This window comes from Chenopodium quinoa, unplaced genomic scaffold (assembly GCF_001683475.1).
Source record: "Chenopodium quinoa cultivar QQ74 unplaced genomic scaffold, ASM168347v1, whole genome shotgun sequence".
Taxonomy (NCBI): Eukaryota; Viridiplantae; Streptophyta; class Magnoliopsida; order Caryophyllales; family Amaranthaceae; genus Chenopodium; species Chenopodium quinoa.
Genome location: NW_018743373.1, coordinates 1,931,828 through 1,957,654, shown reverse-complemented (window position 1 = coordinate 1,957,654; position 25,827 = coordinate 1,931,828). Strand labels below are relative to the sequence as shown.

Sequence of the window (25,827 nt, the reverse complement as noted above, 5' to 3'; positions counted from 1 at the left end):
AATGAAATTTTTAATATAATGGTCGATATGAATAATAAAGATCACTAAATTAAAATTAGATCACTATTCAACATTATGTCGTACTTTAAGTTCATAATAACATTAAAGGTAACACAAGTTTTAAAAAAAAGTTACTATATTAAAATTAGGGGTCACTATATTAAATATAGTGTCAGTTACGTATGTATAAATTTTAGGTCTACGATAATATTATTGTGGACCAGGTCCACAATAATATTATACCAGGTCCACGCAAGATTTTCTGGTATTGGACTTATGAAAATTACTATAAATAGGTTTGCTAATTGAACGATATAGACATAAAAAAAAATTAGCAACCAAAAAAACATATACTAACTACAACTACTACTACTACCAAAAAAAAAAAAAAAAAAAAAAAAAAAAAAAAAAAAAAAAAAATTCCTTTGAAAGAAATAATGATATTCATCTTCCTTATTTCAGCATCTCTTATTGTCATTTTTCTTACAATTGTTTTCAAAAATAGTAAGAAAAAATCATATTGCCCTCCTCCTGGACCAACAGGGCTTCCCATAATTGGAAACCTACATCAGTTTGAAGCCTCAAATACTCATATCTATTATTCCAAATTAGGCAAGAAATACGGCCCAATTTACACGCTACGATTGATGAGTAGACCTATGGTTGTGATCCAATCGGCGAAGTTGGCCCAAGAGGTCTTTCAAACGCAGGATAAGAACTTTTGTGATAGACCATTAACGACCGGAACACAAAGGCTTAATTACAATGGGTTAGACATAGCCTTTTGTCCGTACAGTGAATATGTACGTGAAATGAAGAAGCTACTAAATGTTCATCTCTTAGGCTCTAAGAAAGTCGAGTCTTTCGCTCCAATTCGACACGAAGAAGTCTCAAGGTTGATCCAAGAGGTTACTTCGTTATCTCATGCTTCCGAAATTGTCAATATGAGTCAATTGATTCTCAAATTTTCAAGCTCAATTACCGGGAGGATCACTTTTGGAAAGAGGTATAAATCTTATAAATTATAGTAAACACAGAAAATCTTACACCTAAGGTTTATACACACGTAACTGGCATTATATTCAACACAGTGACCCCTAATTTTAATAGAATAACCATATTTTTAAGGAAAAAATTAACATAAATAATCTCAACTTTATCCGATTCACCCAAAATAATCCCAACTTTCGATTATTTTTTAATAATCTGAACTTTAGTTTGAATTTCTTATAATGGTCCCAGGTGACCAGTAACCTGTTGAATAAGTAATTTTTTTTTAAAAAAGGTTTAATTTACACATGTCATTACATAATTGGTCAAAAATAAATTAATTTTAATTTTAATTTATATTATTGGTTTAATTATTAATTATTTATTTAATTAACTTAGAAAAATTAAACAAAAAAAAAAAGAACCACCAATTCAACCATCGCCAATCTCAGGCCAGCCTAACCACAACCACCGACGGTCGGCGCCTAGCTGGCCTATTCCCCCTATCCCGCTGTCTCAGTTCCCCCCTCCACCGCCGGCGGAGCCCAACCCACCCCTCTTTACTCTCTGTTTGGTTTTTAGGTGGGGAAGGATCGGTGAAGTAGCGGGCTGCAAATATTGTTCGTGGAAGGGGAAATGGGTGAGGTGGGCTTCGCCGCTAAGGAAATGAGTCGTCGGGGAGGGGGGAAAATCGACAGCGGGATCTGCAGGATGGGGAATGGCCAGCTAGGTGCCGGCAGCCGTGGTAGGGTTCAGGTATGAGCAGCGGTGGTTGGGCTACACTGGTGGAGTTTTTCTTTTAAAAAAGTCTTCTATATTTTTTTTTACTTTTTAATTAATTATTTTAATTTAATTATAATTTTCTTTAATATTTTTTTATCTTATCATGTCCTGACACGTGTCAGGTGACTTGTTATAACAAGTTTTATAACCGGTTGGGACCGTTAGAAGCAAATTCATGCATATTAAAGTTCGGATTATTAAAAAATAATCGAAAGTTGGGATTATGACCTTTGTTTTAAAATAATGACCTTTATTTTTTGAAAATAGTATAGTGCACTCGGGTGCACCATGCGCATGGTGCGCCCGGAAAGAACATTAGGCTTATTTTAAAGAACATGAGGATAAAAAAAAAATAAAAAAAAAAAAGAACATACGAGCGTTTGAAAAATAACATGCTAGTATTTGAAAAAGAACATGCATAATAGTGTTCAACAAAAGAACATGTTTGTGTTTAACAAAGAATATGGCCTCCGAAAAGAACATTAGGCATATTTTAAAGAACATGGAATAAAAAGAACATGTTAGTGTTTGACAAAGAACAAACTAGTGTTTGAAATATTAACCTTACTTGGTTATCTTCCAGTTGGCTTCAATTCGTTATTATTCTTCTTTCTCCTCCAATTGGTCTTTTTTTAACAACTTGTACTTCATAGCTTTAATTATTATTCTTTTTTTAAAAAAAAAAACCCAAATTCACAAAATTAAACACTTTGACTTTAAAATTATTGACGAAAAACAATTTGCATGGACAAAATTTATACTTACATTTTACTTGAATCCCCCATTTGTTCAAGTTTGAAGGTTGAATTGTTGAAATAAGTCCAATTTTTTCTTGGATTTTACTTTGAAGATGAGCAATTTTGCTACATTGATTTTTTTTTTGAAAAATAGAAAAAGATAGAGAGAAAAGTTCTAGAGAGAGAAAATGAGTACTTTGGAATTGAAATTTACACAAATAGTAGAAGTACCAGTATTACGAGATTGACAGTAAAGTGAGTCCAATTTGAGACCTTCATTGAAATTCTTAGATGAAAACGATGGTGTAAAGGAGAGAGAAAATTGGCACCAAGAAAGAGAGTGATAGGAAGGGAAAGAGAAGTGAGAAATTGTAGGAGAAGAGAGTGATAGATTTGTAGTTGCAAGAAAATAAAAACATGTTCATTTTTTACCCATGTTCTTTTAAATATACTAAATGTTCTTTCGGGTGCACCAACAACAAATTATTAATTACAAACTATTGGGTCAGTCAAATCTGACCAAACATTTCGTCAGTCCAACTAGTGTTGGTATGGCAATACAAAATTTTCACACCCTCATTTCCACTCACCATCACCAACAATACTCCCACTCAATCCTACTTCACTTTCTCTCTCCTTCTTCACCTTTAACCCACCCCTATTTTCTCTCTCCTCAACTTTCTTGTAAATTCTTCTATTTTCTTTTTCCATGATTAATGCTTGAATTAAATAGGATGGAGAGGAGAGAAAAAATAAATAAAGATTGTTGATTATATTTGTCCATGATTTATGCTTGAATTGGCTTGATAATTGATTGAGATTCTCGGATTTTTCGAAAAATGCCCAAAAAAATAGATTTGGGGCTTTCATGTGTGATGTATAACTGTTGAAATTGATTGTCCTATGTGATCGTATATTGAATTGTGAGTGTTTTGATAATAAATACATCTATTTTGGTTGAAAAGTAAGCATGTTATGTTATATTCATGAGCTTAGTACGAGACCTTCAATGGTGGTTTCGCCATTGTTGACCTTTAAATTATTTTTATAAAATAAATTTTATTATGTGGATGATATCATTTATAAGTTGGATAATAACATCTATAAGTTGGATAATATCCTCCATAAGTTAAATGATATCATGTATTGTGTTAATAATATTATCTATACGATAGATGATATCTCTTTTTATTATCTCGGCAATAAATTAAAGGGAAATGTTGCAACTTCACAAGCAAGGTGAAGGGGAGGAACCCAAAAAGCTATGCAGCGCATACGTTTTTTTTCGTCAAGGTGAAGAGTGTATGTGCCCAACAGCATGTCTCTGTCAAGGGATCAAGAAACTTTTATTTTTTATTTTTATTAATAAAAAAAATACTATTTCAATTCTCCTTCAAATAAAATCCTCTTTATAATCTTATATTTAGCCACTTTTACGAACAATTATCTTTTAGATATTTGATTGATAATCAGAGAAGAGTCTCCGAATATCCTTAACTTCTTTACTCCCAAAGCCAGGGCTGTTTCAAGGCCTACCACACATGCTTCATATTCAGCAGCATTGTTAGTAACGTCAAAATCAAGCTTTATTGAGATTGGGACATGTTCTTCTTTAGGTGATACTAGTAGCACTCCGCCACCACATCCCTTTTGGTTTGAGGCTCCGTCGAAATACAAGGTCCAAGTATCATCTTCGGTGACCATCAAATCTTCATCTGGAAATTCATTGTCCTGTATTGGTGTCGAGTCTTCTATTGGAAAATCTGCTAGAAAGTCTGACACCACAGATCCTTTAATGGCTTTTTGTGGCATAAAACGCACATCAAACTGGGCTAAGTTGACTATCCATCTTGAAATACGTCCATTGAGTGTTGATTTCTCGAACAAGTATTTGAGTGGATCTAATCGAGATACCACGAAAACGGTATGCACCAACATGTAATATCTCAACTTAGTTGTGGCCCACACCAAAGAGAGGCACAATTTCTCGAGTGGTGTATAGCGTGTTTCGTATTCGAGCATCTTCTTACTTAAGTAATATATTGAATTCTCTTTGTTTTCTACCTCTTATGCTAGCATGGCTCCCATTGTCTCTTTGGTAACCGTCAAATATAACCTAAGAGGTATTCCGGGAAGTGCTGGCGCTAATACGGGAGGATTTGCGAGATAGGCTTTGATCCGGTCAAAGGCTTTTTGACACTCATCATCCCATACTACTGGTACGTTCTTCTTGAGCTTTTTGAAGATTGGTTCACATATCGTTGTCAGTTTGGATATGAACCTACTTATGTATTGCAACCGGCCAATGAATCCTCGAATCTGTTTCTCGGTCTTGGGCGGTGGCATTGACATGATTGCTTTAATCTTGGTGGGATCTATCTCTATTCCTCTAGAGCTTATGACGTACCCCAAGAGCTTGCCTGAGGTGACTCCAAAAGCACATTTTGATGGATTCAACCTCATATTGTATTTTTTTAACCTTTCGAAAAATTTCCTTAAGGCTACTTGATGGCCTGGACGGTCCTTTGATTTCACAATCATGTCATCGACATATACTTCAACTTCTTGGTGCATCATGTCATGAAGCAAGGCAGTTGCTGCACGTTGGTAAGTGGCACCTGCGTTTTTCAACCCAAATGGCATTACCGTGTAACAGTAAGTGCCCCATGGTGTGATGAAAGTTGTCTTCTCCATGTCTTCTTCCGCCATGAGAATATGATTGTACCCTGCGTATCCGTCCATGAATGAGAGAAGCGCGTGATTTGCCGTGTTGTCTACCAGAATATCGATGTGTTGCAAAGGGAAGTCATCCTTTGGACTTGCCTTATTTAAATCTCGATAGTCGACACACATCCTTACCCTTCCGTCTTTCTTTGAAACTGGGACGACGTTGGCGACCCATTCGGGGTATTTGGATACCTTGATGAAACCTGCAGTTATTTGTTTTTGAACTTCTTCTTTTATCTTAAGTGCTACGTCGGGTTTCATTCGACGTAACTTTTGTTTTACAGGTTTCATTCCTGGTATTAATGGTATAGTGTGTTGAGCTATTTCTTTGTTAATGCCTGGCATATCTTCATATGACCAAGCAAATACATCGATAAATTCTTTAAGCAAGTTAATTAAATTGGTTCTTTCTCATTTATTCAATGTTAGTCCGATTTTAACTTCTCTTTTATGAGTTGAATCATTTGAGATGTCAACTGTTTCGGTCTCTTCAATTACTGGTGTTTTCTTTTCAAGTGTTTCCATTGCTTTAATAATTTCCTTATCTTTTTCATCGTTAGCTAAGCAATGTTCATCATCTTGGGTTAGGGAAGAACACGAGAAGTAAGAAGAATGAGCGATATTATTATACTCTGAGATCGTTACATCAAAGAGTGATATGTCCTCAGGGACTGGATCACTAACTATCCTAGGAGAAGAGATAGGAAGGGGAGGCCTCACAGCTAAAGACTTAGAAGGTTATAAAGCGAAAGACTCAGACTCATACTCAGACTCTGACTCTGACGATTCTTCGAACATCGGCCCTTGTCCTGTCGTGACTGATATCTTCCTTCCACTCGGAGTAATCACCTTGATAGTCTTGCGCCACCCTTGCAATAATCCTTCAGCTGGAGTAATTAGCTTTGAGGGGTCGAAGTTTTCGCTTTGTAGGACCGTTTGAATGAGTGAAGAGTTGTCTTCCTCATAAACTGACTCATCCTTTTCTTGCCCAAACAGTAATCCCATGACATTAAAGTCAAAGCATGGGGGTGCTTTCTCCTTATGGACGGGAGTTGGGATTTCGTCGTGAAGTAACAATCCAAGAAAATCTCAAATCCTGGTTGTCGTATGCCATTTACAACAAATGGTTCGGGAAATTCATAGCATGGATAATCCTCTCCTTCTTTTATAAACTGACCATTAAGCGTAAGGGGGTACTGATCCATTGGAATTGCTTTCTTTTGAATGCGAGCGTCCCTACGTGCTTTCAATTTGTCTTGGGCTCGCTTGAGATCTTTCCGAGTCGGTTCGAAACTAAGTCCGAAAGTATCTAGTTTAGGGAGGCCAGGTGACTCTATCGATTTTGCTATCCCCTTCTTCTTTCCTAAGGTCATCCCAAGGAAGTGTCCTTGTTTCTTTAGCATAGTGTTGATAATCATGTTGGAATGGGGGTCATGGCAAAGAGATGTCCTTTCATCCTCTTGGATTAAGGAGACTTCTTCATTAAAGCCCCATAGGTCTTCATCATCTTCGTCGTGCTCCACGTTGACGATTGGATTCTCTATTGATTTGATCCTCATTGGTGAAGCATCAATAGTGATGGGGATTCCTCCAACTATGGCTTTCACCTGTTGGTGGAGAGATGAAGGGACGGTCTTTAGATCATGGAGCCAAGAGCGTCCTAACAACAGATTGAATGAGGCTTTGATGTCTACCACTTGAAAAGTAGTAGCATGTTCTATTGCTTCTGCCATCACATTTAGGGTTATTTTGCCAAGAGCTTGACGTCGAGTATTATCGTAAGCTCTTATTCCTTGTGTGGACGGAGTTAAATCCTCATCCTTTATGCCGAGCATCCTCGCAGTCCTAAGTGGACAGACATTAATAGCCGATCCATTGTCTACAAGAGTCATGGGAACATTCATTCTTTTGCAGACTACTTTAAGGTTTAACGCTTTGTAGTGCTTGTCACCTTTCGGGGGTAAATCTTTATCAGAGAAGGTGATTAGATTAATTGGACTAGGGAGATCACTCGTGAGGAAGTTAGCTAGTCCCTCAGGAGTGGTGTCAGAATCTATCCCGATTTTATCCAAGGCATTCATCACAGCTAACCTATGTTCTCGAGATGTTGTCAGAAGCTTCCATACATTCATCTCAACTTTTTTCTTCTTGAATTGTTTAACGATGTCATTGTCTTCGATGATAGGTATGGGAACTTGTTGTACATTAGGCATAGGTTGTGTTGAAACGGGAGGTTGTATTCTCCCGGATCTTGTGAGGACGTCTATTGATGAATCTTCTTCAGCCCAAATGTCGTCTGTGGTGTATGATACAGAAGGTGAAGGTCCTACTATGTATTTTAGATAGACATCTTCTTCATCACTGTCCCATACTCCATTAACATTTATGTCCTCTTCTTGTTGAACTTGGACTAATTCCTTTCTATCAATCATTTTCTGCACCAAATCCTTGAACTTGAAGCAGTTTTCTAGGGTGTGTCCTCCTGACTGATGGTATTGACAGTAATATCTATATGTCCTTTTTAATGATTCAAATGGTCTCGGTTCGAGAGGTTTGACCTTGCCATCTCGGAGAGCATTTCAAACATTTGTGCATACGGGATCCCAATTGGAGTATAAACTCTATTGCTCTTCTTGGGTCTTTTGGTGACTTGTAAGGGAAAGTATTTTGCCTCATAAGTCGTTTTTACTGGTGTGGATTCTCCCTTAGGTTCTTCATCATATTCCTTGTGAAGTTCATTCAAAATTTTAAGAGTTTCACGTAACAGTTGCGATGTCTCCCTCAGATACAGTGCGAGCACTCGTATCTCTACCTCATTTGCTGGTTCTCGAAGATTATCTTTGACATCGAAAAAGGTCTCTTCTTCTTCCTCTTCGACATTGGTTGCTTTGACAGGCTTAATGAGAGATGAGGGGTCAACTTTGCTTTCTTCATCGGAGATAGCCAATGTGTGCGCTAGAGGTGCATTGTCAATACTCGGTTTCTTACTGGCAGGGGGCAACAACAGCTTGTTACTGTCAATTAGGTCTTGGATAGCTTCCTTAAGCTTCCAACAGCTTTCAGTAGAATGGCCCCTACCTTGATGATATTTGCAATGTGCATTGGGGTTCCAGTTAGGCGACCTCTTCTCGACTGGTGGATCTCCAAATGGTCCAATGGGAGTTATAAGACATTTTGCATTTAGTCGATCAAACGCGGTGTCATAACTCATGCCAATAGGAGTGAAGTTTCTCCTAAATGGTTTCTTTTGTCCTTGGTTGTTCATGGCGAGGACTTCTCCTAGATTAAAGGCGCTAACATTATTTGAGTGGGCGGTTTTGGAAGAAGAAGGATTGTCGTTCTTCTTTCCTTTCCAGCCACTGTTGGCAGCTTTAGATTTAGCCAAGTCATCTTCGATATTAATCCCGATATCATAAACAACCTTAAAGGTATGAAGGTTATTTTGATATTTAAGATGTTTTGAATATTTTTCTTGGAGGTTTTTAATGAACAGTCTCACGGACTCTTTTTCACTTGGTACCTCAATCATTTTAGATGAGGTTTCTCTCCACTTGTTAAAGAAAGATGTGAAGCCTTCATTCTCCTGCTGTTTGAGGATTTCAAGTTCTCTATGGTCAGTTTCGACTTGAACATTGCACTTGTACCTATCAACAAAAGCGTTTGCTATGGATTCCCAGGTAGAGGTCTTTTCTTTTTCAAGAGAAAAGAACCATTGTTGGCAAACGGTCTCGAGAGATAGCGAGAACTGAGAAGGGAAGACTTTCTTATCGATACCCTTGATACTCATTATTGTTTCAAACGCTCTTAAATGGAAGTATGGGTTGTCGATTGCCCTAAACTTTGGGATGTCGTTGGCACTGAACTTCTGCGGAAGAAGATCTTTATCCACCGAGACCCCTTGGGATCTGAGCTCTTGAAACTTGTAGTCGCTGGACAACTTGCTTAGGCTTTCTTGCATGAGGTCCATTTGTTGTTGCTTCACAGGATCCTCGATCTTAAGTGTGAGAAGCTTCAGTGTCTCAGTTACAGTAGCCAGTTGGTTCTTGAGATCGTTGACTTCTTCCTGAGTTGCCATTATGACTCTTGCTTTCCTCTTGCGGGCTATAGGTTTGTCGAAAAGTTGTACTTGTTCAAAGAGATTATCTTTGAATAATCATCCTTCCTTTCTTGACCACGCGCTGTAAATTAAGCCAGTTTGCGTTTTAATTACTTGACTCGAATCAATTTGACTTTATGGTTTTTATTTTAAAAAAGGGTATGCAAAAAGTATGCATATTTTTAGGGAGCAAAAATGTACATGTGTTTAGGGAACTTAAGTATTATTATTTATTGGAGGATTAATATCCGACTTACCCCCCTAAAAAAATGACGAAAAATAACGCGCGCACACAAGACTTTCTTAATTTTGGTCAAGACATGTGTATTGGTGTGTGTATTGAGTGTAAGTGACATGCTTGGACTCTTGTGTAAGACCATGGGACTTAGTGCCTAAACTCGAATATTGATTCAATTAAGCATTATTGCCAGCAAAATTAACCGAATTAAACAGGAAACTAATTAATTAGACATTAGGTGATGACTCAACAAATAAACCGAACTGTCGGCCAAGCGACAGGATTGGCGTCACAATATGGTGGTTGGTGCCAGACTTTTTAGTAAATGTCTGACGCTACACACCATACAGTGGCGCTACAGCTCAGATTTTGGCACCAATATTGGAGTCTCGGTCTGGGGCTGTTTTCGATATTATTAGTCAACTGGGGTATGCCTAAAGTCGTACTAGGTGAATTTCGATTAAAAGAAGAAAAAACTTTATTGGCTCGAATTAATTAATTAATTGATTAGGCAAAGTTCTTTAATTCATTAATTATAATCTCAACACAAATCAACAAATGGTTAAGAGGAGCATAGGATATATATGCACGACAAATAATGCACAATTAGTCAAGTAGGCACAACATGATGCAATGAGTTCGCAACCTAACCTTGGATCTAGTTCTCTAAAGTTCGGGTTATGGTTTAGTCAAACAGGGTCCATGGTTAATTGTCCAGATGCACCGCATAGAAGCCTAACCGTGAAGGGTTAACGCGTGTGGATAGAACACCGCGAGTTTTTAGAAAAAACTCACTTCCATGGTTTGGTGAATTCAACCTCTCAGATGTACCCTTTGTTGCCAGGAGCGTTCAATCAGGTAGATAGAGCATGAATTCCCAGAGGGTTATGTCCATATGTAGAACACATATGGGTTTCAGAAAAGTGAGAAAAAATTCAATCAGGAAGCAGGATTGAGCAAACAATACGAAAAACCGGTCGAAATTAGAACGCATATTTCTGGCTCGGTATTGGGGGAAATTGGCGCCAGCTAACAGAGACTGGCGCCAACTTTTAACTGTAGCGCCTGGCGCCAATACTGGCGTCTGGCGCTACGGCAAAAAGTGTGGCGCCAAGCTCTGGCCCCTGACGCTACTTCCCACATGCCTCAGCAGCTTTCTGTGCTCAATAAAATCATCCAGTTTCGCGCGGTGTTATTTCAGTCCTAGTTGTGAAAGACATTTCTCAAATTTCCTACGTGTAAAATCCTATGTTTTTTACTCATTACGGATGGTCTTTCCAATGAGAACCTTTTCATGCATATGACAATAATGTTAATCAAAATTACGCACATGAAATACTTAGAACTTTTCGAGTCTCATCCACTCATTCTAAATCATTGCCGAAACAAATTCAGGAATTAAAATAGAAATCCTCCCCAGTGGAGTCGCCAAAAACTGTAGGGAACAGTTTCAAGCCTTTAAAATCCCACTAGCTTGAACCCCACTGTGATCATACACTAAAGTACGGTGGCGTCCAAAAGGGAAGAAAATAGAGCAAAAGAGTCGCCAACAAGTTTTTAAGGAACTTGTAAACCGTTCACGAGGTGAAGGTTACACCCCTTAACGATCCAAGAGATCGTCAACTCCATAAGGTCATGAACCAAATAAGGGTTCGGGGATGATGGTACAAATCCAACCTAAAAGAGATTGAACCTGCCCAAATAATAGGCCTCTACTTTATTCTGCTCGTATTCATGTGCGCTTTCTGACTAACATACAATCAATAGGATTAACCCTAAATATGTTTAATCTATATTGGTTGAATATTAATGCACAAATAAATCTATTATTGGCGATCACTTGAATTATAATCAAAGTTAACCTAACAAGATTATTAATTATCTTATTAAGCGTGATTGCAAGTACCAATTCCCTTTAAACATGCAATAAAAGTGATCAAGCAATAACAATAAAATAATCAAGCAACATAATAAATAATCAACATCATTAATAATAATAATATCAATCATAATCATAATCATCATAATCATGTTAAAGCATAGCAAGATCCTAGGCATGATACTAACAAGATTAATAACAAACCCTAGCATGTCACTAAGCAATAAAAATCAAATCTTTAACCCTAACATGATACTAACAATCATAAATATTAGGAAGAATATAGGAAGCATCGTACATTTAATCATACTTGATATAAAAGATACCCTAGACATGATACTAGGAATTAAAATAACAATCTAAGCATGATTTCTACATCATAATATCAATTAAACCATTAAATTACTTACTTGGATGCCTCGTACCTCTTTCTAATAACAAAATACACACGTTAGTAACTTCAAGGAAAATAATAATCAAAACAATTAAATTAAATAATTGAAAGAAAGATTTGGGATCAAACCCTCAGAAATTGAAACCTTTCACGTCTAGGGCGAAGGCAACTTCGAATATGGCTAAGTGTTTCTAGCTCTTGCGAATGCGGAATTTTGTATTAAAAAGCAAAGTTTAGAAAAGAAAGAATGAATGTAAATGAAAGTTGATGAAAAGAGATGAATGAAAAGGATTATTTGACTGTAGATGAATGCTAATTGATGAATAATTTGTGAATGAAGAGAGTTGATGATCAATGATGCTTGTTGATGAATGATGAAGATAGTTGGTGAATGAAAAACGGAGTTTTTGATACGATATTTATAGAGAAAATCATCCAAAAAAGATAATTTATCAAAACAGTGTCTGAAAATCGAAAATCAACATTGGCGCCAGGACCAGTGGCTAGCGCCAGGCGCCAATGGCTGGCGTCTGGCGCCAATCCTGATTCAGGCGCCAAGGCCTGGGGTTGGACGCCAAACTGAATTTTTACGCGGTTTCGAAATTCTGATAAAATTCCCGTACTGGAAGATAAAATAATATAACTTCAATCGAAAATGCTATTTGATCTTGATTAAAACTCTAAAGAATCCTAACTGAATTAGGAATGAAAAGAACCTTCTAGAATGTTCTAGAAGACTAAAACCATTCCTAATTACATTAGGAATGATAAATTATATTAGGCCCTCCCCTAGATCATAGGGCCGTACTTAAAACTCAAACTGGGCCCAATTTAGTAAATTGGCCATAAATTCTCAATATTCATCGGAATTGGGCTTATAATATATATCGTTGGAAAGGTCTTTGCAAGCCCCATCCAACTACACCACTATTGGACCTATATCATGGACCAACCAAACTGGATTGGCTGTTTTCTTAAAATAAAGTTTTCAAAAATAGAGAGAAGAGAAAAGAAATAAAACTTTCCGCAACACTAGACCTTTCCACACTTTCATTTCATTCGATTATGATTCGACGTGAAAGGCACTCATCACTGGGTTTGGTTTTGGGGAGACACAAATGGGTGTCTACAATCATAAAGGTGGATATTTTCAACGGAAAATATTTCGTCGCAATTTAGCGACGAAAAATTTCTATTACGACGCATTTTCCCTCGTAAAATTTACGACGGAATTTATTTCCGTCGTAATTAAAAACTTGCGACGGAATATTCCATCGTACAGTGTTTTGCGACGGAATATTCCGTCGCAAGTTTTAAATTACGACGGAAATAAATTCCGTCGTAAATCTTACTGTCATTTTTTGAAAATTAAAAGTTGCAACCTTGCCCTAAAAAAAAAGGGGGAAATAATTGAAAATCAGAGAGAGAAGTGAAGCAGCACGAGGAGAGAGAGAAAGAGAAGGAGAGAGAGAGAAGGAGAGACGAGAAAGTCACGGCGGCGGTGGTGATTTCTTTACGCCGGCGACGCCTGTAGACGACGCACATCAGCCGCCGAGAAAGAGAACGGGAAACAGAGAGGAGAAAAAGAACGGGAAAGAAAGAGAGAGGAGAAAGAGAACGGGAAAGAGAAAGATAAGGAGGAAGGGAGGAAGGGAAAGATAAGTGTGTGCAATTGTCAATTAATTTTTTTTTTTTGCAAAAAAACTACCGGAATAACATATAACCACCACAACGCAGCCGCACCTCCGTCCCCTAGCCGTGACTAAACCCACCGGCCCTTGGTTGTTTCCGGCGACGCCCCACCTCCGCCTGACAGTAAGTTTACTCAATTGAATATCAGTTAGTTAGCTGCTCGAACTCTGTGGCCAAACGATCGCAAAATTACTGCTATTTTTCTTGCTTAATGTGCTAATTTTTATGATATTATGCTATATTTTCTCAGGAATTGTACTGTGCTAATGGTTTGTTAAATCAGGATTTTACGAAGTAATTATTTCAATTTTGTGTTAGTAGCTAATTATTCTGGAATCGTTAATTTTGTTGAATTATGTTTGCATTTTTATTTTTTTTCTGGAGAGGGAACGATTAAGGTGATTAATTAGATGACAAATTCATAAATGCTCAAATTCTTTTTTTTTATTTTATTTTTAATTTTTTTTTTTCTGATTTTCTTGAATTTTGTTGCATTAATTTGAATTATAAACCCTTAATTTTTTTTTTAATTTTGTTGTAGGATTTGTACAATTTTGTTGGTTTAATTGTTAAAAAGAAGTGCAGATCTAAAGGTTAGTTACATTACAAACCCTAATATAATGTATATGTGTATCTTACTTTGGTTGTTAGATATTCAATAACTTTTAGTTTGGTTAATTTAGTGACATTGGTGATCTCTTATAAGTAATCAATTGCTCCCTTCTCTTTAAAAAAACAATATAATGTTAGTTTGGTTTAGTTTAGTTTAACATAATGTAGTTTAGTTAAGTTTATGTTAATATAATGTGTTTTAGTTTAATTTATTTTAATATAAAGTACCTTATTGTAGTCTAGTTTTTTTTAGAAATATGTTAGTTTAATTTAATATATATAACGGTAGTTTGGTTTGGTTTAGTTTAATATAATATATTAGTTTACTTTAGTTTGGTTTGATTTGGTTTATATTAATAGTATGGTGTTATGATATGTTTCTCTTGTTTAGTTTAATCTTGATATATTTGTTTAATATTATGTATGTTAGTTAAGTATATATATTTTTAAATAAATCTTATAATTAATTAATTGCTCTCTTGATCTTTAAAATAAACAATGTTAGTTTTGTTTAGTTTAGTTTAACATAATGTAGTTTAGTTAATATTATGTTAATATAATGTGTTGTAGTTTAATTTATTTTAATATAAAGTATCTTAATTTAGTTTATTTTTTTTAGAAATATGTTAGTTTAATTTAATATATAAACAGTAGTTTGGTTTGGTTTAGTTTAATATGATATATTAGTTTACTTTGGTTTGGTTTGATTTGTTTCTCTTGTTTAGTTTAATCTTGATATATTTGTTTAATAATATGTATGTTAGTTAAGTATATATATTTTTTTTTAAAATCATTTGCATAAATCATATGCCTAGATACCCGTTCAAGGCATACACATTAGGAGTATGTCTTGAATAGTCCCCGGTTGGGACTGTCCTTGTACGTTTATTCTCACTTAGGTGGTGAATGTATTCCTTTGTTTTAATTCTAAGGAAGATCCTTGCTTGTCATTTCTCTACAATGTTCTCTAGGTACATATAGAGGTGTTTCTAATCGCCTATATTGTGTACTCGGGGAACTGTAGGGAGATGCTGCCGGATTTTCCATAGAATTGAAATTCTGGCATACATTCACTAGTGAGATTGAACGTACAAGGATGGGTTAGGTTGGAGTGATAAGGACCCTTGGAAATCATTTCTCTTCTCATTTGCATTTCCATAACAGTTTGATCTACAATGAATATATATTGTGCTTTATGACTAATGTGATTAATGGCATATGTGTTAGTTGTGTAGAACTTGTAATCATGAAACGAAAAGAACGTAGCTGGATGTACGAAAGGAAGGTTGGGAATTCTATTAATCCTGAGTTCTTGAAGGGGGTATATGAATTCCTTAAATATGTGGAAGATCATCCCGAGAGTAGCAACCCGAATGAAGTGAGGTGTCCATGTTTTAAATGCAAAAACAAACGTCTCTGGGATCCAGATACGGTCAAACTTCATTTGTATCGCAGCGGTTTTTTACCTAATTACTACGAGTGAATGTGTCATGGGGAAGAGTTTCCAGGAACTCGTAGAAGGGAGTCAAATGAATATCGTGAAATGGTTTTGGATGCCTTTGGTCAGTCTCAAGATCAAGGCCATTCCGAAGAGCCACCTGTTTCATTAGAGGAGGAGCCTAATGCACAAGCCAAGCCATTTTTTGATTTGTTAAGGGCTTCTGAACAACCGTTGTACGAAGGGAGTTCATTGTCTGTGTTAGAGATGGCTTCTAGAATCACTAGCCTAAAGTGTGAGTATAATTTGCCGCACAGATGTGTTGATGGATTTGCTTCTTTGGTTAATGAAGCGATTCCTAACAACAACCACATGGCCGAGACATTCTATGAGGTCAAGAAAATTGTTAAGGGGTTAGAGCTGCCCCATGAAAAGATTCATGCATGCCCGAAAGGATGTATGTTGTTTTGGAAAGATGATGCTCAATTATCTACATGTAGGGTGTGTGACAGTGACCGATACAAGAAGACTTCTAAAGGTAGCTTAGTGCCTTTGAATGTTCTATTTTATTTCCCTATCACACCTAGGTTGCAAAGGCTTTTTGCAACTAAAAACATTTCTGAGGAAATGACATGGCATGTTAAAAATCCTCGAGTTCAAGGCACAATGGCACACCCTAGTGATAGTGAAGCGTGGAAACACCTAGATAGTTGCTTTCCTGAGTTTGCCTCTGAACCTCGTAATGTTCGACTTGGCCTATGTACGGATGGATTTGCTCCACATGGTCAGCTTGGGGGACAATATTCATGTTGGCCTGTCATTTTGACCCCTTATAACTTGCCTCCGTCAATGTGTATGAAAAGACAGTTCATGTTTCTTTCGTTACTCGTTCTTGGTCCTAAAAACCCTAAGGGCAACTTGGATGTTTACATGCAGCCGCTCATACACGAGTTGAAACAGTTGTAGGAAGTTGGGGCAAATACTTACGATATTTCGAGAAAACAAAATTTCAATCTTCGAGCAGCCATCCTATGGACCGTTAGTGACTTCCCGGCTTATGGTATGTTATCTGGTTGGACCACATCCGGTAAGAAGGCTTGTCCATATTGCATGGAGAAAAGCAAAGCATTTTGGCTCGAAAATGGTGGTAAGGTTTCTTGGTTTGACTGCAATCGTCAATTCCTTCCGACAAATCATCCTTTTTGAAATAGTAAAAATGCATTTTTTAAAAAAAAGTCGAAAAAGGTTCACCACCTCACATCATTTCAGGAGAGGAACTTTGGGTATGTGTGAAAAACCTCCCGAAAGCAACAGATGGCCCCGAGGCACTGAAACGTCTCAAGAATGCAAAAAAAGGGTGGTTCAAGCAAAGCACTCTATGGGACCTTCCATATTGGAAACATCTGCTTGTTCGTTACAACTTAGATGTCATGCACGTTGAAAAAAACTTTTTTGATCAGTTGATTCACACTACAATGGACGTGAAAAAGCAATCTTGTGACACCCCATCAGCTCGCAATGACATTGCTAAATACTGTAAACAGCCCCAGCTACATCTTCAAGAGGATGATAGAGGAAAAGAATTCATGCCAAAGGCTCCATTTGCTCTTGACAAGGCTTAGAGAAAGGTTTTGTGTGAGTGGGTCAAACAGCTGCGGTTTCCTGATGGTTACGCTTCCAATTTGAGCCGATGCGTTGATTTGCAATCAGGTAAGTTACATGGAATGAAAAGTCATGATTGTCACGTGTCATGGAGAGGTTGTTGCCCACTGCTTAGAGAGAATTGCTCCCTACCCATATATGGAATGTAATTACAGAGATAAGCCAATTCTTTCGCGATTTATGTTGCTACACAATTACAGTTAGCGACATGGAGCGATTGGAAAAAAACATAGCTGAGATCCTGTGCAAGCTTGAGAAGGTTTTCCCCCCATCTTTCTTCAACTCCATGGAGCATTTACCAATTCATTTGCCATATGAGGGCAAGTTATGTGGACCTGTTCAATATCGGTGGATGTATCCTTTCGAAAGGTAAATCAAAGGTCCTTTCTCAACTCTTACTTTCATCTCTTTCATTGATTTCCATTACTTATACTTCTACGGCTACATAAACATAATTACAGGTTCCTCAATCACCTGAAACGAAAAATTGGTAATAAGGCTCGTGTTAAAGGTTCCATATGCAACGCTTATCTCACTGAAGAGATATCAAACTTTTGCTCCAATTACTTTCAGCCCTCAGTTGACACAAAAACACGAGATCTAGGTCGAAATGTGAATGCTGATGTGGAATCCCCGGCTGACAACGATGAAATCCCAGAGCTGTTCACGGTGGATAAGGGTCGTGTGTCAAATTTGGGTAAAACTCAGTATTTAGATGACAAGGAACTCGAACGTGCTCATTTGTTCGTTTTAAGAAATACCGGCATTCTTGGTGAATACGAAAGGTATATATGTTTACGATAAACTTTTGAAAATCCCTTAAATTTAATATAATTGCTGCAATGATTAACCATGTGTCATTAATCTATTAGGCAGTTTGAGGACTACATTCTTAGTACTCGAACTTATTTGCGTTTAGAAGATGTCATGGAGAAATGCGAAAGTGAATTCCCTGATTGGTTTCATCACAAGGTGATAATACTTTTCGAACATTGCATCTCGATTAATTTGTGATAATATAATATAATATATTTCATTTCAATTAGTGTGACGCTTGTATTCGTAACGGTTATAGGTGAGAGAACAAAAACCAAGTTCCGATGTGTTGCGAGCATTGTCTATGAGGCCTTTCAAGCGTGTTCGAACTTGGAACCAGATATTTGTCGGTGGCTTTAATTTCCACACACAGTCCTATGGAAAACACAAATCTACGATGAATTACGGGGTGTGTGTCTCAAGTGAGGACGGTGGAGAGTACTTTGGCATTTTAAACGACATAATTGAACTTGTCTACACCGGTCCCGAAAAAGAGTACAAGACTATTTTGTTTAGTTTTAGTTGGATGGATTGTGGTAAAGGAATGAACATTCATGAACAATACAAGCTTGTCGAAGTAAATCATACTAAGAAGAATCCCAAGTATGATCCATTTGTCTTATCTTACCAAGTGTCTCAAGTGTATTATGCATCTTACCCTAGCCTTAAACGTGATCGGGTTCAATGGTGGGCTGTATTTAGAACTCAAGCAAGGTCAGTGATTGATGCTCCGGTGGATTTAGAGTTTTTGCAGGGTCCTTCCCCACAAGTACATGCAACGCTTTGTCCACCAAATGACATTCCAGACTATGAACTTAATAGTGATGATGATGATGACGATGACGATGGCTTTATTATCTCAAGCGATGAAGAAGAAGAAGAAAGCATTGGCTCCAGTGACAATGACGAAGAAGAGGACATCGATGTATTTTTAGAAGACACTAGTGATAGTAATAATGATAGTGATAATGATAGTGGTAGTAGTGATAAGAGTAATGAAGAGGAGAATATGTAGTTACTCCTTTTACTATTGTCTTCGAATGTTTAGTTTTTAATGACTACTCGGATTTGTAATATTGCATTACATTTTTGGTCTAATTTTATTATTTTAATGTCTTATGGATCTAATTTATGAATTTACAATGTGCGATTATGGTACTAACAACTTTTTCAGGTGGTCATCATGGGAGGAGGAAATAAAGGAGAAACGTCCAAGAGGAGAAAGTCTAAGGGGAAATCTCCAATTGTACGTGTTGACGAGGATGAGTCAATGGAGGAAGCGGAGGCACATGATTTGGGGGCCTCTCAAGAAATCGTCAGAAATGTACAAGGGCAACAGGAGCAACAGCAGCATCAGGAACAGGAGCTACAGGACCCGCATCCTAATGACTTACTAGAGTTGGACCCTTCCACACTTTGGTGCGTATGTATTTGTATAATGAAATATCCTTAAATTCGTATTTACTTTGATAAAGTGAATTTGTATTACTTTAACCATGTTTTGTTCACTTTTTGTTGATTATATACTTACATGAATGTCTATCCTTTATTATAGTTTTGATGATATCCCGGTGAAGAATGTGCTCTCCGACTCGCTAACCGGCTACTATGTTCAGCCTTGGAGGAATTATGGAGAGGTTGATAAAGATTCGAGAGAGCACTTTTGGAACTTGTTCAACGTATGATAACTTTAACCTAACATAATACATGTTTTATAAATTATATTGATGGATTTGAATTTTGTAATAAAGACATTTTCTTGATTTGCAGAAAAAAAATCAAGTGGGCACCTGAGTTAAACAACCAAGTGAAGGACACTTTCGAAGAAAAGTTTGCAAATCGCCTACGTGACACGTTCTACAACATCACACAGAGGCTGAATGGTCGCAAAGCAAGATGGATTAATAAGGATGTCCACGAAGGCATGATGCGAATTGTTGCCACCGATCCAAAATATAAGAAGCGGTCGGAACAAAAAAGAAGAACCGAAGAGGCGGATCCATGGAAAATGTCGTTGAACCGACCCACTTTCAAGGTTCAATGTCATCTGTACAACATGCTAAAAAGTTGGTAAGGTTCCTACAATATGTCCAGTAACAATTATGTCATTTGTCTATTAATGAATTTTGGTGGGCTAACATGTTTTAATTGATTTTCTGCATGTACATATAAAGGCTGCAAAAAACAAAGGCCAATTTCCAAGTGCCTGGTAAAGACCAAGTGGCTTCCAACGACAAAGCAAAAAGGATTGCGGTAAACACTTATTATATGAGTTGAAATATGGCAAATTAGCAAAGTAGAACTCAATATATGCTTATTTTAGATGAATTTGGATGAGTTAGGGTCGAACATTGACGTATGTGCTTATTTCTCTTAATTTCTATCCTTAGGAACTTAAAAGTATGTGATATTGGAATGTTATAAGAAAGAACGAGTCCATTTGCTTGAAAACTTAGAAAATAGGCATGGTTTTAGCCATATAGGCAAAATTTGGATGATTTTGGAGGAGTGAGGGTTGAAAATTGACATATGTGATTATTTATCTTAATTTCTATCCTTAGGCACTTAAAAGAAATTGTTATTGGAATGTTAGAATAAAGAAACATTACATTTGCTTGAAAACTTAGAAAATAGGCATGGTTTTAGCCATATAGGCCAAATTTGGATGATTTTGGAGGAGTGAGGGTTGAAAATTGACATATGTGCTTATTTCTCTTAATTTCTACCCTTAAGCACTTAAAATCTATTTATATTGGAATGTTAAAAGAAAGAAACCTTACATTTGCTTGAAAACTTAGAAAATAGGCATGGTTTTAGCCATATAGGCCAAATTTGGATGATTCTGGAGGAGTGGGGGTTGAAAATTGACATATGTGCTTATTTCTCTTAATTTCTATCCTTAGGCAATTAAAAGAAATTGATATTGGAATGTTAGAAGAAACAAACCTTACATTTGCTGGAAAACGTAGAAAATAGGCATGGTTTTAGCCATATAGGCCAAATTTGGATGATTTTGGATGAGTTAGGGTCGATATTTTACATATGTGCTTATTTCTCTTAATTTCTATCCTTAGGCACTTAAAATCAATTTATATTGGAATGTTAGAAGAAACAAACCTTACATTTGCTTGAAAACTTAGAAAATAGGCATGGTTTTAGCCATATAGGCCAAATTTGGATGAGTGAGGGTTGAAAATTGACATATGTGCCTATTTCTCTTATTTCTATCCTTAGGCACTTAAAAGCAATTTATATTGGAATGTTAGAAGAAATAAACCTTACATTTGCTTGAAAACATAGAAAATAGGCATGGTTTTAGCCATATAGCCCAAATTTGGATGATTTTGGATGAGTTAGTGTTGTAAATTGACTTATGTGCTTTTTTCTCTTAATTTCTATCCTTAGGCACTTAAAAGCAAATGATATTAGAATGTTAGAAGAAAGAAACCTTACATTTTCTTGAAAACATAGAAAATAGGCATGGTTTTAGCGATATAGCCCAAATTTAGATGATTTTGGATGAGTAAGGGTTGAAAATTGACTTATGTGCTTAATTTTCTTAATTTCTATCCTTAAGCACCTAAAAGTATGCGATATAACTCCATTTTGTTGGTTGTTTTTTTAACAATATTTTTTTTATCTTCAATATTTTGTAGGACACCTACCAGAAGAAGCTCGAAGAAACAAGGAGTTAGGGGATTCAGAAGAGTCCCAATGAGTTGTACTGGGAGTCGGTGGGTGGGCGCAATAAGAAGGGGCGTGTGAAGGGACTTGGCCAAAGTGCAGAGCTCTACTATGGAAAACAGGGTTGAGGTTCCCGTTCTTCACAACAATACACGTCGTCTGTCATTTCTCAAATGCAAGACCAGATGGAACACAGGGTGCAAACTCTCCAAACTCAAATGGAAGCCCGAATGGCTGAAATGGAGAGGAGATACAAGGAGAGTTTTGATGAGATGATGAGTCGTCTCAACAACAACGACTCATGTTCCACCATTCATCCTCAGCATCGAGACCCTAGGAACGACCCGGGTGGTGGTGGAGCAGGCCAGGGTTTCCAGGCGATTGTGTAGCTTAGCTTTAGTCTAGCATAGAATCACTCTAACTTAGCTTTTGTTTGGTATAGATACCAAAATGTGGACTATCTTTTGTACTAGGACATAATTATTATATATATATGTACATAACCATAACCCTAATTTCGTAGGTCGGTAATTAATTTTTTTAAAACAACAATTTTAGGACTCAATATTTAGTTTTAAAACATAATTATTATATTATTTGTCGATTTATCATTAAAAAAATTCAGGTTTGAAAATGTAGAAAATTACCAAAATTAGTTTTGGGCTGGAAATACAATTTGCGACGGAATATTTCGTCGTAATTTACATATTTGCAACGGATTTTTCCGTCGTAAAATATAATTTGCGACGGAATTTTCTGTCGCAAAATATAAATTGCGACGGAATTTTCCGCCGTAAAATATAATTTACGACGGAATTTTCCGTCGCAAATATGTAAATTACGACGAAATATTCCGTCGTAAATAATAACTTGCGACGGAATTTCCGTCGTAAATAATATTTTGCGAGGGAATTTTCCGTCGTAAATAATATTTTGCGACGGAAAATTCCGTCGCAAATTATATTTTACGACGGAAAATTCCGTCGTAATGATTGCGACGGAACTTTTTCCGTCGGAAGTTTGCGACGGATCTTCATGAAAGGCCAATTCCAAGTCCGACGATTTTATTTTCGTCGTAAATTCCATCGTAAAGTTGGTTTACGACGGAATTTCCGTCGTAAAATGGCCATTTTCCTACAAAGGGTTTTCCGACAACCATTTACGACGAAATTCCGTCGTAAACCAATTTTACGACGGAATTCCGTCGTAAACCAATTTTACGACGGATTTTACATAGTTTACGACGAATCTTTTCCGTCCCAATTTTGTTGTTTTCTTGTAGTGGCCTCTATGGCTAACTCGGATTATAAAAGACCAACCTTAGCTTTTTCTAGCTAAAATTACACTACAGTCCACAGCACCTAACGTATAGTTAAATATCCGAAGTTTTGCTCAACCCTAGTTTGTATCTTAACCAAACCCTTTTGAAAGAAACAAAGACTTCAAAAGATAAAAAATAATACGAGTATTAAATTATCTATACATAATTATTATATGTTCAGAGTGAGAGATAACTGAAGTGGTTAGAGATCTCCTCGACTCCTCCTGATTTCTGGAGATTCCGAAATTAAGGCAATTGTAACTCTCTAAACAAAAACTTAAAAAAATATATTATATATTTCACAATTTGGTTGTATCTTAAACAAATATGGAATGGAAAAATAAATACTTTAGTTAAAAAACTTGACTTTAACATTGTTATTTTAGTAATCCAAAGATTAGTTTAATCCAATAGAATAGTGTAATAATAAGAGTTGCCCTTTCTACTGAGTCAAGAGCTTTCCCTTTCTACTGACTCAAGACCTTACCCTTTCTACAGCCACGCGGAGCACAGTAAAAGAATGAACAAGTGTAATTTTTTTTTTAATATAATTGTAAATAATTAATTGAGAGTTATATATATATATATATATATATATATATATATATATATATATATAGGGGAAGACTCTCGTGAGAAATTTTCTTATGTGAGAATTTTTCTTATGTGAGAACACTCTTTATGTTCTAAATTTTTACTCGTATGTTCTAAATTTTAAATCTGATGTTCTAAATTTTTCCTTAGGTGTTCTAAATTAAATCAAATGTTCTAATTTAGTACTCACATGTTCTAAACCATAAATTAGTTAAGTTCGATGTCATAAATTTTAAATTACTTGTTCCAAAATTTTAATTTGTATGTTCTAAATTTTAAAACGTGTGTTTTAAGATTTTTAATTATATGTTCCAGATTTTAAATTGTATGTTCTATTTTTTTACACGTATGTTCTAAATTCTTTCTCACACTTTCTATATTCTATATCAGTTTGTTCTAAATTTTAATTCAGATGTTCATAATCTTAAATCATATGTCTATATTTTACTCATATGTTTAATATTTCATAAAGCAAATTTTATAAATTTTTAATCACTTGTTCTAATTCTTAAATCAGATGTTATAAACATATTGCTCACACAAATGTTCTAAATTATTACTCATATGTTCAAATTTTTAATTTGAATCACATGTTCTAAATTTTAAATTAGTTCTCATATAAGTATGAATTCTCACATATGAACCTATTCTCACCGGATCCCTCCCCTATATATATATATTCCCAAGGTTTTATAGAGCCATGTAAAATTTAATTTTTTTCAGCGCGCCATGTAGGATAATACATTTTAATGGTAGCCAATTAAATACGGGATTATTAATTTCTTTTAAAATTAAATAATTTAAATGACACGTAGGCAAAATTGGCGAATGAGATTTCCCACTTTAAATTAATTAAATATAAAATATTATCTTTTGATATATATTAGGAATTTTATCTAAATATATAACAAATTTTAGCACTTATATATATAATTATTTTAAAAAATTCAAAAATAAATCGTGTATCGCACGTGCTTCATCTAGTAATATATTAATTTTGAAATTAAGAGAGTAAAATCACTATGGAGTATGATATTGATACAAATAAGCACTCAATACATAGGGGAGTTATTTCCCGAGTTTTTAGAAAGCCACGTAGGATTTAATTTTTTCAGCATGCCATGTAAGATAATACATTTTCGTGGTAGCCAATTAAATACGAGAATTTTAATTTCTTTTAGAATTAAATAATTTAAATGAAACGCAAGCAAAATTGGCGAATGAGATTTCTATGTTTAAATTAATTAAATATAAAATATTATCTTTTGATATCAAGAATTTTATCTAAATATATAACAAATTTTAGCGCGCGCGCACACACACACACACACACACACACACACACACACACACACACACACACACACACACACACACATATATATTCAAACAAATCGTGCATCGCACTAGCTTCATCTACTTAGGAAATATTAGAGAATAATTAGTCTAATCAGAGTTTTTTGGTTGTTTTTTTTAAAAAAAAATTATTATAAGGGTTTCGTTATCATTTAGCAGAATTCGTTAGGGTTTCGTTAAGTTTATTAAATATATTTAATAAAATAAAAAATATATAACTTTTTCTTAAAAAAATCCCCAACCACCCTACCACCCCAGCCCCCTCCCCGTCAGCGACCCCTCCCCTTCCCCTTCCCCTTCCCCTTCCCCCCTGTAGGCCCCCAAAGCCTATACCAACAAAAAAAAAACAGACAAAAAAAACAACTGATGTATTAAAAAAACAGAGGAATTATCTTTTGTACTAAATTTACATTCATAAATATTTAATTATTTCTCTCTCCTACCAACCTTACTAACTCTATTTGTTCCAATTATTTATTTCCTAAACTGACTATATAAAATAAAAATTATTTGTCCACTTACATTATTTTATTGAAGCATACATGCTTATAATATATTTGTTTTAAAAATTATGTGCACTCTCTACTAATAGAGTTTGGTTAGGTTGCTCAACTATCAGCTTAAGTTTTTTATTAGGTTGCTCCTTTAACATGGTATCAAAGCCAAAGTGACAAATTAGTTACGAGTTTGAATCTCATCCATCTCCATCGTCAAATTGGAATATTAAGCGCTGGGCATGGAATGGTTCATGCTGCATTCACATTTCAAGCCCGATGAGTTCTCGTGAGAAGGGGAGTTATTGATTATA

At 35.8% G+C, this 25,827-nt stretch overlaps 2 protein-coding genes across 3 annotated transcripts; both read left to right on the top strand.

Annotated features, from left to right (window-relative positions):
- Positions 1 to 382: 382 nt before the first annotated feature.
- LOC110738159 (cytochrome P450 83B1-like) lies at positions 383 to 14,290 on the top strand. Of its 2 annotated transcripts, none has more exons than XM_021918531.1 (2): positions 383 to 1,006; positions 14,078 to 14,290. In XM_021918531.1, exons 1-2 carry the CDS (start codon positions 438 to 440, stop codon positions 14,100 to 14,102), a joined length of 594 nt encoding a protein of 197 aa, XP_021774223.1. In that variant the 5' UTR covers positions 383 to 437; the 3' UTR covers positions 14,103 to 14,290. The 2 variants fall into 2 exon arrangements, 1 of the variants encoding a protein (XP_021774223.1); XR_002514571.1 differs by lacking the exon at positions 383 to 1,006 and adding an exon at positions 13,198 to 13,659.
- A 3,391-nt stretch (positions 14,291 to 17,681) lies between these two features.
- Positions 17,682 to 22,299, top strand: LOC110738158. The gene is made up of 7 exons (XM_021918530.1): positions 17,682 to 18,033; positions 18,121 to 18,220; positions 18,324 to 19,483; positions 19,620 to 19,743; positions 19,835 to 20,134; positions 20,239 to 20,317; positions 21,721 to 22,299. Exons 2-3 carry the CDS (start codon positions 18,176 to 18,178, stop codon positions 19,077 to 19,079), a joined length of 801 nt encoding a protein of 266 aa, XP_021774222.1. The 5' UTR covers positions 17,682 to 18,033; positions 18,121 to 18,175; the 3' UTR covers positions 19,080 to 19,483; positions 19,620 to 19,743; positions 19,835 to 20,134; positions 20,239 to 20,317; positions 21,721 to 22,299.
- The last annotated feature ends 3,528 nt before the right edge of the window (positions 22,300 to 25,827 follow it).

Excerpts from the sequence above, each read along its gene's own strand:
- LOC110738158 (XM_021918530.1), top strand. The coding sequence starts at position 18,176 with ATGGAGAAATGCGAAAGTGAATTCCCTGATTGGTTTCATCACAAG. Across the intron at positions 18,221-18,323 it reads CTGATTGGTTTCATCACAAG|GTGAGAGAACAAAAACCAAG; the intron begins GTGATAATACTT and ends TAACGGTTATAG.
- LOC110738159 (XM_021918531.1), top strand. The coding sequence starts at position 438 with ATGATATTCATCTTCCTTATTTCAGCATCTCTTATTGTCATTTTTCTT. Across the intron at positions 1,007-14,077 it reads AGGATCACTTTTGGAAAGAG|GATTTGTACAATTTTGTTGG; the intron begins GTATAAATCTTA and ends ATTTTGTTGTAG.